This window comes from Triturus cristatus, chromosome 4_2 (genome assembly GCF_964204655.1).
Source record: "Triturus cristatus chromosome 4_2, aTriCri1.1, whole genome shotgun sequence".
Classification (NCBI taxonomy): Eukaryota; Metazoa; Chordata; class Amphibia; order Caudata; family Salamandridae; genus Triturus; species Triturus cristatus.
The window spans coordinates 21,978,618-21,991,505 of record NC_140586.1 but is presented as its reverse complement, the minus strand read 5'-3'; the positions used below and the strand labels follow the sequence as shown (position 1 = coordinate 21,991,505).

Here is a 12,888-nt window from a genome sequence, read left to right as displayed (position 1 = left end):
GTCATCTATGATCGCATGCATTTTGTCAATGTCAAATGTAAGGGGCACTAAAACATAAACATCCTTTATCCCGTTGACTTCTAGCTTGACAGCTGCCCGTTTTAGCCGATCAAGCTCTACGTAAGTCTAATAGCCCCAACCAATCGCTTACATTTCATGGCCCCGCTTTTTGCACAACCTACCCATCTCTTCCTCCACATGACTGCCACCTCCACGCTGCATTCTACCTGCGGCGGTGGGCCCAAAGACTATCCGGGGTCGCCCTCCTGGACACCTGTCTTCTACTCCCAACTACCCATCCCCCCTTCAGTCGAGGTGTCCTCGAAGTCTCACCTGCATGGAGTCGGCACTGAGAACTTCACCACCCAAGGCCCTCCCCAGCTGCAGGGCCAATTTAGACTTCCCTGTCCCTGTGGCTCCAAGAATCACAACAAGACAGCGAGCAGCCATGTTGTCACACAAGCAAACGGCAAAACTTCTGATCCAATGGGTTTGTGCTGCAGAGGCTTGGAACTTCTTGTCGAGTGAAAAAAATAAACACGAAAACTTGTCTTTTACCCAAACAATATGTCCTGGGGTGTGTGGTGCTAGGAATCCCAGGACCTTGTATGTAATGCTTCGTTGTTTCACTTTGTCATTGCACCAGCGCTGCCTTTACCTCTCACATATAAAGAGATTGTGGAGTTTGTACTTATGAAATATTATATGCAGAATGCAACAGTCTCTCCTTATGTTTCTGTTGCAAAATTCTCATAATTTACTTGAGTGTAATCACTTGAAATTTCAGAAAAATTACACAAAGTTACACAAAATACTAATCTGACTTTTTGCACTTTTTTAGTGCAAACTGCGTCCTCGCATCCGAGTTGATGCGCAGATGCACTCTGCACAAAAACACATGTGCTGCGAACAGGAGCCGCTCGCGTTCTTTCTGTTTGCATTGCTCTGGTTCCCCTGCAATAGGATTTTTTAGCCGAGCGACCCCCAACTATGGCAAGTATCACAATGGTGTCATTTTGTCTCAAAGGTCTCATACAAAATGGAAGAAATCTCTTCATTATAATTGATATTTCACCTTTCAGTTGAAGCTCATTGTTTCCACATTGGTTGAACAAGAATCTGGAAGCATGACAAAATGTCTATAAACACCAATGACTGATTTAGGTTCCATTTGCCGATTAACAACTGCATTGTGGACTTTGGGTCTATGTTTGAAGTGCCCTCTGATGTTGGTTGCAATCAGTGGTTCTGAATTGACATGTCTCTCCCTTGACCTGCAGGTGCGGGCCAGCGCCATTGCACAGGATGCGGACCAGAACTACGACTACGCTAGCAACAGTGTCATCCTGCACTTGGATGTGGGCGACGAAGTGTGTATCAAGCTGGACGGGGGCAAAGTGCACGGTGGGAACACCAACAAGTACAGCACCTTCTCGGGGTTCATCATCTACCCAGACTGAGGTCCTCCACAGAGGCTGACCCACTACTGCCGCTAAAACAACACATGCAGCACTACCACCAGTCACAAACCAAGCCCACCTTTCGTCTCCAAAGGAATTCACACGTTCATCGTATACACTTAAGCTCACCCTCGTTCTACCTGGGACTTTGATGTAGACGCACTACATTCTGAGGTGCGGATGTATACATTCTGACATGTGTCAATGTTTACAACTGGGTCAATCCTCCGCTCTACCAGTGACTGTGACATACACGTGTAGTGCCTCCCTCATACGCACCTGAGTCCAGCCTCCACTCCCCAGAGACACTGGTCTAACCCCTAAGGCACACGCCAATTATAGTTCTGAGCCCTTCCCAGCTTGATCCATGTTCTTCGATCTACATGTGCTCTGGCACATACAGCATTGTTAATATCTACTACTCAGTCAACATACATGGGCAGCTACATATATATGTGCTGATGGGCGGACACATGCAGTTTTGACATTATCTATTACTCTGCCAATCCACAGGGTAAGAATTTCAACATGCAAGTGCTGACACGTGCTGCATCTACCTTACGACACCAAGTGAGTCAACCTACTCCATTCATGGACATCAATTTACACATATCTATACCTTCATCGTAAACCACTGAACCAGCCCTCAGCTTCCTCTGCTACAAAGACCTGCACCTGCTGCTACATTGGGACGTGCAATACCTACACTTGGCAGAGTCGCCCATCCTGATTGCATACTTACAGAACGTGCCACACCCGCCCCAATCCACGAAGCTCGATTACATTCCACTGGACCAAGTTTACCTTTGCCTCCCCCTCACATTGGATACAGACGAGCCCTTGCTCCACGTGGGTCACCAGGCGCAGCACCTAATTAAGCTTCCATGTGGACCCATACTCAGGGCCCCCTTGCACGGCCTGATGTTGAGATGCACGAGACACAATTTGCAGTACTTTGGTGTCCCACTCCCACCACCTTGATTCCTTCGTCGTACTTTGGCTAACTTTACATATGAAACCCACACCTTTTCCTGCAGTTACTGTGGTCATATGAAGCTTCTATCAGGGTGTTTGCCTGGTAGGAGTTGAGGTCTCTTCAAGTAGACAAAACTCATTTGTCTTCTACCAAGAATGCTGTATTAGTTGTCTTCTCTGACTGATATTACCATCCTACAGGTGTAACTACACAAATGGATTCACTGACTGACCTCCGCACAGTTCTGAGATGGGCTACCACGGCTGCCTTCTCTGTTTGATGTTACCTTCGAACAGGCGGGACTGTGGTGGTTGTCTCCACTAGTTCACACGTTTACATCTCTGGTAGGGGCGAGGGTGGTAGCCTATTCTGACTGATGTTTTCCATCTACAGGTGGGACTCTGGTGGTTGTTTCCAAAGACACAGAGTTACACAGCTCAAGGGATTGGCTGGAGCAAATGTGTTCTCGGTCTGCTCTTATCTTCCTACAGGTGGTACCGGGATGGTTGTCTACAGTGACCGAGTGTTGCACACCTCTAGGAAGGTTGCTAGAGTTGCTGTCTTCTCTGACTGATGCTATCTTTATCCCAGTGAAGCTGTAGTACTTGTCTCCACCAACTGAGAGTTGTCTGCCATTGATTGGTGGGAGGGCAATTATCGCCTGTGAGCAGCCTATTATATGACAGATGGTGGCAGACGTGGTTGTTTCTCCCAGTAATCTTGTAAGAGAACAGGGATTCTACACAAGAACGAAATTATTTCTTGTTCTTAAGTCTTGTTACTTATATTTTTCATTTCGGTAATCAGTTCCCCTATATTTTCTTTTGAGACGTTTTCGTGGTATGGTTTGCCTCATACAAATATCGTATTAACCCAATAACGCATGAAACGAGTTCACTACGAGCACGCTATCACCCCACTTTCCGTACTCCCCCTGAAATCCAGACTGCCATGAAATTCTAGACTTCCATATAAAGTCTCTCTCTCGGAGAAGTCACTTCAACACTCCAGAAAACAATTCAATCTGCAAAAAGCAAAAAAAGTAATTGAAATGTAAGGGCTCTCACATAACTTACATTCTTTTTTCCGCCCATAAATATTTTGGGCTATACAATATAGTACGCCATGCCCTTATTTTATTTTATTTTTTTTCGATCAAAAGAACCTGTTTCGCCAACCTCCTCCCCCAATTTTTTTTCTCCCTTATCACACATCCACAATTCTAGGCCACTGCCTACTGAAAGAAAACTCCTGGACTAACTCAAAAAGGGAGATTATCCATGTGCCCAGTAAAGATGCCCTTGAGAGGGACACGGTTATTTCTAGATACGAAAAAAACGTGAACCCACATTCAGAATATATCATTTAAACAGTTGAAAGCAAACTTGAGGAAAATTAGAAAGAGGAAGGAAAAGGGCGGAAAGCCATTTTCCTCCCTTTGTGACCTTTTTTGCAAGAAAGGGGCGGTTGGGGTCCCAGAATCTAGGACAGAGCTTAGCGGGAATTGGGGATGCAGGTGAGCAGAGGGCAGGAGGTGCCAACTTCCTTGATGAATGCCACTGCCAACGTTAGAGACTAGGCAAACGCACTTGGGTCTTGTGGGCTGGCCAAAGGTCAGAAGAGGATGCCAGGGCCTTGGAAAGTGAGGAATAATGATACCGGTGAGGCTTTAACGCGTTCCATGCTTCACGTCCCCTCGTTAAGCGCCCCCCTCCCCACCTCCAATCCTAGCTGGACAGCTTAAGGTGAAGGGAGGTGTTCCAATTAAAGGCTGTTCTGAAGCCAAGCGAGACATACCGTAGAGAGAGGATACGCAACGTTCAACACGAGGGAGATGCCATAATGAAAGGGTTGGTTCATCGCAAGACGTCATTGTCCATGCGAGAGTTTATTTAGCATAGGAGGTTTAACATCTATATCAAGATTAATTCAACAATGCAGGTCAACATCCATGAAACTGTTTATTCTATTCAACAGTTAATGTACACAGAGGATTTACAGATCAATATCTGCAAAAAATTTTATTCAACACAAGAGTTCAATGTTCAAAAAATGTTTTTTTTCAACACAACAGGTCATTGTCAGCAAGAGGGGATTATTCAATAGAACAGGTCAACATCCACTAAAGGGGTTTTTCACCACAACAAATCAACAACCACAAAATGGTTTACTTAACACAAGATATCAATGTCAATTAACAGGTTTATTCAACATTGTTAGTCAATGTCCATTGAAGGCTTTATTAATACAACTGCTCAACATCTGCAAAAGTTATTCCACACTACAGACCAACACCCAGAAACAGGTTTATTCAACAGAATAGGACAACGTCATCAACAAAAGGGTTAAAACAAGATGGTGATGTGCACAAACCACTTTTTTCAAAACAATAAGTAAATGTCCATGGAGTGTTTATTTAAGACGAGGTCAACGTTCATAAAGGGGTTCATAAATTTGAGGTCAGCGTCGACAAAAGGATTTATTCAAAATAACAGCACAAAAAGCTTTATTTAAGATAACATGTCAACATCAAAATAAATATATTTAGCACAATAGCTTAACCTCCACAAAGGGTTTATTCAATCAATCAATCATGTTTCTTGTATAGCATGACTACTCACCCGTTAGGGTCTCAAGGCACTGAGTAGGGGAGGGTGGGCGGTGGATCTGCGGTTCAGTCGAGGAGCCAGGTCTTGAGGTCCTGCCTGAGTTTCTTCAGTACAAGATGTTGATTCAATGAGCAAGTTTATTCTAGAGAACATGTCTTCACCCACAAAAGGGGTTAGTCAGGGCAAGAGGTCAACATCTACCAAAGGTTTTATTCAACACAACATGTCAACGTACACAAAAGGGTTTATTCAACACAACATGTCAACGTACACAAAAGGGTTTATTCAACACAACATGTCAACGTACACAAAAGGGTTTATTCAACACAAGATGTTGACATTAATTAAGCACTTTATTCAGAACAATAGGTCACCATTTCTGGCGAGTTTGTTTAAGAAAAGTGGCAAAAGACCACATAAAGGTTTATTTATTGCAAAAGATCCGCATCCACAAAAGGGTATCTTCAGTGCTAGAGGTCAGCATCCACAAAAGGTTTTAGTGACTACAACGGAGTAACTTCAATGAAAGAGTTAATTCAGTACAAGGGGTCAATGTCCCAAAAAGTCTTCTACTCATTACAATAGGTTGAAATTTATGAAAGGGATTGTTCAAAACAAGAGTGCAGTGTCCACATAAGCTTTACCAACAGATCTGGTCAACATCCACAAAAAATGACTCATTAAGTGCAACAGGCCAATATGCAAAAATAAATATTTAGCACTATAGGTCAGCCCCCACAAACACTTACTCAACACAAGAAGTGAATACAAAGTAAGGGATTACTCAACAGATCAGTTACAGCTTTAGAATTTGTTCATCCCCTATTGGTGACTGTCTGCAGGATGGTTTCTTTCACTGAACTATTGAACTTCCAAGAGACATTTGTTCGAAAGGAGAGGTCAGCTTTGATAAGAGAGGTCCTTCAACACAGCAGATCGGCTCTAGCCTTCATTAAACATATCAAATCAATATTCGTGTAACACATCATTCCACACTACAGGTCAATCCCATGCAATGATACTTTCATTTACCAATTGCCAACGAACAGGTAAAGTGTTGTTCTAAGGTTTTGTTCAATGTAACAGGTCAAATCAAGAGCTATTTTAATGTAACAAGTAAACATCAATTCAATAGTTTATCCAACACAGCAGAATAACAAGCGTGGAAGTTTTATCATTTTTACCAATGTGCATGCAAAACATTGTTCATGTCTTCTTCTTCTCAAAGGTGCTTTGTTAACAACAGGTCAATGTCCACAGAAGGATCCAGTCAAAGTCCTGTGAAGGATTTGTTGAAGAAAAAACTGCCAATGTCCGTACAAGAGTACGGGTATCATTGTAAGTTAACATTGCAATGGTTTACTCAATGCAACAGTAAATGTTCATATAGGTGTTTGTCCAGCACATTGAACTACATGAGCCTGAGAATGTATTCATCACAACAGGTCAAAATTCAGGAAGTGTCTTTTCAACAAAAGGAGCCATGTCCACCAGACAGTTTAATGGAAGCAGAGGGATATTGTCCCGTAAGGATTTCATTCTGTACAGCGAAGCAGGGATTGTATTGGCCAATTCGGTCAACCACATCAAAACTCCGTTCTCTCCTTCAGAAATAGATGGAATACATAGATATGGGGGTGATGGCTTAGTTTACAATGCTCCATGGGTACCCTTTATTTGGTGACTGCCCGCTGCAACATCCCTCTCTGGCATGCAGATCATCTGTACAGATATTTGTGGCATGTGTGTTTTTCCACCTTATCGAATGATTTGTCCACTATGTTCCTGCACGGATTCAGATTTTTCGAAGGAGTTAATGGGTGGCAGTGCGAAATTTAAATTCTACTTGGGATATTTTCATCAATAGATCAATTTTGTTACATTGTATAGTTGCAGTGTGTCGCCTTCATACAACTTCCTGTGCCAGTGGCTTTTCCTGCAGAAAAAAGGGTTTTCAAACAGTTTCTCCCACAAAACCATTTTTTACGTGGGGACATTTTCCCACTAAATATAGGTGTTGCAGAATACATTTCCTGCAAAACCTATTTTTCTGGCTATTTTGCCAGCAATGTTTATTAAAACAAGTTCACCAACTTGGGAAGTTGATGAAGTTTATGAAGTTTAAAAAACTTTGAGGTTGCCTTCTTCCAACACTGACACCTTCAGACAACTAAATAAATCATGCTGTCCCTGATGCCTTCCATTTGCCTACAGACACTGCCTCTACACCTCCTTCTGAGGAAGACCTGCACCCCTGGGTCATTTTTACCTCCACACTATGGATGACCTCTGCCTCCACCTCCGGGGATTACTTCAATTCTTAGAAGACCTCTTGCTCCTTCTGTCCCCCGTCCAGTGCTTAATTTGTAAAATATTATGTGCCAGGGCTCTGACCAGGAGGCCACTGCAGCTTGCACCACCCATCTCCCTTGTCATCGCTGCCAAAACAGCTACTAACCATCTCTCTTGCATGTAAATGCGACAGTTCTGATTATTCCAGGTCCCCAAAGCTAAAGGAATGGCTGGGGAGGCAGGTATTAGCAATTTTAATGTATATTGTATTCTTAAACTATCGTTGTTCTGCTCATCTCTAAATTAGATGAGCAGCGCCACCATGTGGTGGACTGTTTTAAGTATAGTGTTGACAATTAGGTGCTGGTGCCAAGCACTGGAAACTAATTAAGTGCCGGTGCTTAGCACCGGAAAGCTCCGGCTCAAATTAAGCACTGCCTCCGTCCAGTAATGGCTTCTGTGCTAGGGCTGGTGGAATCTCCTTATACTCCGTCATGGTCTCAAGTAATTTCCACTATTTTGTGTTACGATTGTTACATCAAATGTGTGAGATTATACCAGTATGCCACGTTGTGTAATTGTGACTTCAATTAAACATTCTAGTGTTGGAGCACAGGAAAAACACAAATAAACCAAACATGAGTTATTTTTGCCTGCATCACATACAATGTAGTGCTTTTTTTAGTACAAAAACTATCCTGCACCAAAAATGGAGCTGGAGGCATTTCATGCTGAAAATAGTGCAAAATGCCACAGCTGGCAGTTTATGCAGTAAGACATAATTTTGCTTAATTTGTGGGGTATTTTCCATACTTTCAGCAAAGAAATAAAGCAGATTTCTCCCAGGTCTCCTTTCGGCAAAGGAAATTACGCAAAGTTCGTTCAGGCTTACTTCTGCGCCCCTAAAGAGTTAACTTCAGTCCATCCTAGAAATGACCTCTCGCCTCTTCTTCCGTCTTCCAATGGACTGCGTCTGTTCACATCTAGGGAGGTCCTCCACAGTCCCACTACCAAAGGATGACTTCTGTCTCCTACAGAGGTTGTGTTCACTCTGCTATACCCTGGGATGGCCCTACAAGGGTGGAATCTGCCTCTGCTGTACTGCTAAGCAATACTGTACAGGAATGCCCTGGAGATTGTGCTGGGTGCTGGGTGCTGTTTGAAGTAGGTACATGAAGGAGCTGGGCCCTGGATGGGACACCTAGGGGATGTAGGTGACCTTGAAATGGATCTCTTGGGGCATAAAAGGTTGTGAGTCTGCCCCAGGAAGGGGTAGGGTTCTATTGTGTAAAGGGCTGTAAATGGGGTTAGCTACTGACCTGGAAAAGGTTCATAGTAGGTGTTAACCGTTCGTTCAAGTCAAATGAAGTCAAAATTATCCATAGTCCGGCCAGGCCCTTTCTAGACTGATTCACGGTACAGTCCCTACGTGAGAGGCATGACCTATCGCCTGGAATCAAATATCACTTCCCATTTCAAAGAAATTGACTAGTTCTCGAAAGACTGCTCGAGCCACCATATTGATAAAACACCCCCAGGGGCGTAGCATGGGGGGGAGGGGTCTGGGGTGTTACACCCTCCTAATAAATGTATTCTATAGCAAATAGTTGATAACAGGTGCTTTAAGACGGGTATTGTAAGGTGCTTGTCAGACTTTCACCTGGGAATTTTACATTCATACACACATTCGTCTCTGTTTTAAAAGTCTTATAATGGTTTATTTTTACAAAATATAACATTTTAAGTACCCCTAACAATCCGCACTCCTCTCACTTTCTACTGCTTCATAAGTCCCCCTCCTGCCCTGCTTATCATATAATGGATTTTGGAAAATCTGAAACTCCCCCAACGCCCTCCCCAGACTTACAGTTCAAGCTACGCCCCTGTCACCCTCGTTCTCATGCCATGCCAAACGCAGCCTGGTCTGAAATACTGTCACACCTTAGGCCTGGTATGAACCCCAGCCATAGAGACAGTTACAGAGCAGTGCTGCATTTGCATAACCCAGGCGCCATCTTGCTATTCAGTGACGTGCTTTCAGCCCCAGACTTGCAGAACCCCACCTCCATTCGCATCTGACAGAAACTTTACCTCTATGGAATGTGTTTTCCCCATTTGTGAAATGGCAGTCGCTGCCCTCAGCCCTGTGCATGGAGGACTGGGGTCGGCCCGTGTACAACGACACAGCAGCAAAAATGTTCCTTCAGAATAATGTACTCATTGTCTACTACTATATACTAATAATAATTTGTACGAAAAAAGAAAAGTAATCAAAAAATATAATAAAGTTCATCTTGTTTTCTACGCCTGAATGACACATGTTTTTATTACATATTGGGGCATTGAGGCCTAAAAAGTGCTTGCTTGGTTCAACATGGAAACTCCTCTTTCCTCTTCCTGGCCGTGACGCCTGAGCCAGGGAAGCTCTCTTGCAAGTGTTATGTTATCTAGTCAGTAGGAACGGAGGGTTTTGCATTAGCGAGATTGGCTACTCTGGACAGATGAGGGGGAGCGACAGCGTTGGATTGGTACAGCAATCGGACTATAGTAGCCCAAAAAAATGTAACCCACATTTGCAAAAAAAATTGATTGGTTAGGATCATGGAGCTAATGTTGGCAAACATTTGTGGTAATAAAAGTGTTTTCAAACTTGCAATCCTGGTAAATTTGGCCAAGACTGGAAGCACGATGATTCCAAAGAAGCTCACCCATAGGTCCCCTGACACTCCTAATCCAGGCTAGAAACCTTGTCCTTGCCCTGAAGTTCCTGAATCTGCTGCTCAACCTTAGGTCCTTCACACCGCGCTCGGCCTCAGATCCTTGAATGTCCTGTCGGCCATCAGGCCCTGAAGTTTCTGTTCCTTCTCAAGGATTCTCACTTCCTGGTGACCAGTGGATCCCAAAGGATCAAACGTACTCTTGGGTCTTGAGACTTCATCCTCAGGGACCAGTGGGCCCTGCTCACGCCAACCAGCACCAAGAAACCCTTCAGGATGGTGGGCAAATATATATGTTGTCACTTATTTACTAACACCTCAAGGGTCTTGCTTATCATCAGTTAGTTCCCAACGTACTCAGTTACCCTCAGGACCCGGAAGCCCATTGTCACTCTTGGGTCCCAAGAGGCACGTGCTCAGACTTGGACTCTGATTCTCCTGCTTGCAGTGAGGTCCCCAGAGGCTACGTCTCTCTCGGTGCCCTTGAATACCTTCTCAACCTCAGGTACCCCCTTAGCTCTGTTCAACCTTAGTTTATTAAGGGCCAAGTTCATCATGGTGTTCCCAGAGTCTTCTGTTTTCCCTCAGCTTCATTAATGCTCTGGTGTCTCTAAGTCCTTGAGGCTCCCACTCACCACCAGAACTTTAACTCTTCACCTCGCCCCCAAGACCTTTGGGCTCATACTCACACACAGGTCCCTCCGTCTGTCCATCCATATCCAAGCCTATCCATATCCAAGCCTATCCATCAAACCCATCCATCCTTTTACTCATCCATCCCTCTATCCACCCTTTCACTCCCTCTATCCACCCTTTCACTCCATCCATCCACCCTCCCTTTCACTCGCTCATCCATCCTTTCAATCATCCATCCATTCATCCATCCTTTCACTAATCCAGCCATCATTTCACTCATTCGTCCATCCATTCACCCTTTCATTCATCATCCATCCATCCTTTCATCCATTCATCCACCCTCCCTTTCACTTATCCATCAATTCTTTCACTCATCCATCCATTCCCTCTCTCACTCACCCACCCACCCTTTTACTCATCCGTCCATCCTCCCATTCACTCACCCACCCACCCTTTCACTCATCCATCCATCATTTTTTCATTCATCCATCTTTACATCTGTCCTTTCATTCATCCAGCCATCCTTTCATTCATCCATCTATCCTTTCAGTCTTGCATCCACCCATCATCCACCTATCCATCCATTTACTCTTTCACTCATCCATCTATCATTTCACTCATTCCTCTATCTTTTCCCTCACTCACCCATCGGTACGCCCGTCCGTCCATCCATCCATCATCCACTATCGACCTACCCTTTTTACTTACACATTCATCCTTACATACATCCTTTTTCTCACTCATTCACGCATCCACCCTTTAATGTTAAATATTAACCTTTATCTGACGAGTTGCAGATAGACGAGGCCCATCAAGAACCACACCCCTGCTGTAGCTGCTAAAGCTGGGGGTTCATGACACCCCTGCTGTAATATTGGAATTAGAACACATCACTGCCTCAATCAATGTTAGTACATGGGATGTCCACAAGTAGTCGTGCCAGAACCTGCCACACCTGAGAGGGCTGGATAGAGTAAATAATTTGAGGTAGCATATCACTATCTCCGCCTCTTATGGAGCAGGGCTATAATTTTACTAAGAACAATTACAAAACACATTGACTTCCTGATTAAATAATTTGTATTGTGGTATCATCCTTTATACTTAGAGTATAGGCTCCAAAAAACACACAGAGGAATGAATGCGACGCACATGAAAGGAGTACAGTGTGTACTGTCTCCGAGGTCTTCCCTTGTACTGCCACTCTGACCCACTCTCCACCCCAAGTGGGATAGAGGAGCAGTGGGAGAAAAGGGGAGCGGGGGAGCATGAGCAACTAGGGACCACATTCAGGGTCTGATTCACAAATGGCCTCTGCACTCATAGTGGGGGGCCTGCAGTCGTGGGGAAGTCTCCGCACTCGGACGGAATCTCCACAATGAGAATTCTCATTGAGGAGATTACGCCCGAGTACAGAGACTCTCCCAAGAGTACGGGTTTTCCGCCACAAGTGCAGAGGGCCTTTCTGAATCAGGCTCTCTGTCCGAAACTAAAAGAAGTGTCTCAAACTCTGCCCCATGGCTTCGGTGTCTAGAGCTGTACCTTAATGCTCATCGTGGGCGCAGTTTGTGTGTATTCGAATGTGACAGCGCATAGTTCATGCCCCACCAATGTTATTCACGTTCCTTTTTAGGTCTCACCTAGGCAGCGCTAGCGCTGTCTCTTTGCAACATGCTGTATCTAGGATAAGGGCTTGAAAAAACACCCATCTTTTTTATTGGTTCCTGTTGCTATCCTTTAGAAAAGCTGGCTTTTCGCTGGTGAATACACTTAATAGTCCCTCCTCTTGGAATTTTGTATCGTCCCATGAGGACTGACCTCTTACATATGTTCTTATTGATCAGGTTATTTATACTTAGAGATAACTCTTTTTTAGTTGGCCTGCCTCTTTGCTCGTTAACTATTTTGTTTACTTGTGCAATTAAACTTTTCTCCCCATGCCTCCCCCTCACCCTTCCTAAAGCACTGCTTAATGTCTGCCCTCCTCCCATCTGTGAAACTGCCAGAGAAAAACACAATACATTATCTAGTTATCTAAGACGCTTTATTAGCATTACAATGTTATGTGTATGCCCCTGAAAGTTCAAGCTCAGGCACCTCGATAAATCAAAAAACGATCACTGCTCTGTGGAGAGCACTTATGTGTGGAAGCAAACAACTTCTGCCTATTCATAATGTGTTCTTCTGGCTCCCAACAT

At 44.2% G+C, this 12,888-nt stretch overlaps 1 protein-coding gene and 1 long non-coding RNA gene across 3 annotated transcripts in view; one reads left to right on the top strand and one right to left on the bottom strand.

Moving 5' to 3' along the window:
• The window catches only part of C1QL4 (complement C1q like 4), a 437,587-nt gene extending 432,598 nt beyond the window's left edge, over positions 1-4,989 (top strand). Inside the window, exon 2 of one of the 2 annotated variants that reach the window (XR_014960456.1) lies at positions 1,281-1,415. Coding sequence is in view for 1 of the 2 variants with exons in the window: in XM_085600257.1 (XP_085456383.1) it covers positions 1,281-1,460 (180 nt within the window). In the remaining variant the exon portion in view is untranslated. Of the gene's footprint in view, positions 1-1,280 lie in introns of both variants that reach the window. The other variant, XM_085600257.1, reaches the window with a different exon arrangement.
• The window catches only part of LOC146832831 (uncharacterized), a 374,586-nt gene that overhangs the window by 25,089 nt on the left and 336,609 nt on the right, over positions 1-12,888 (bottom strand). The gene's annotated exons all lie outside the window — the stretch shown is intronic.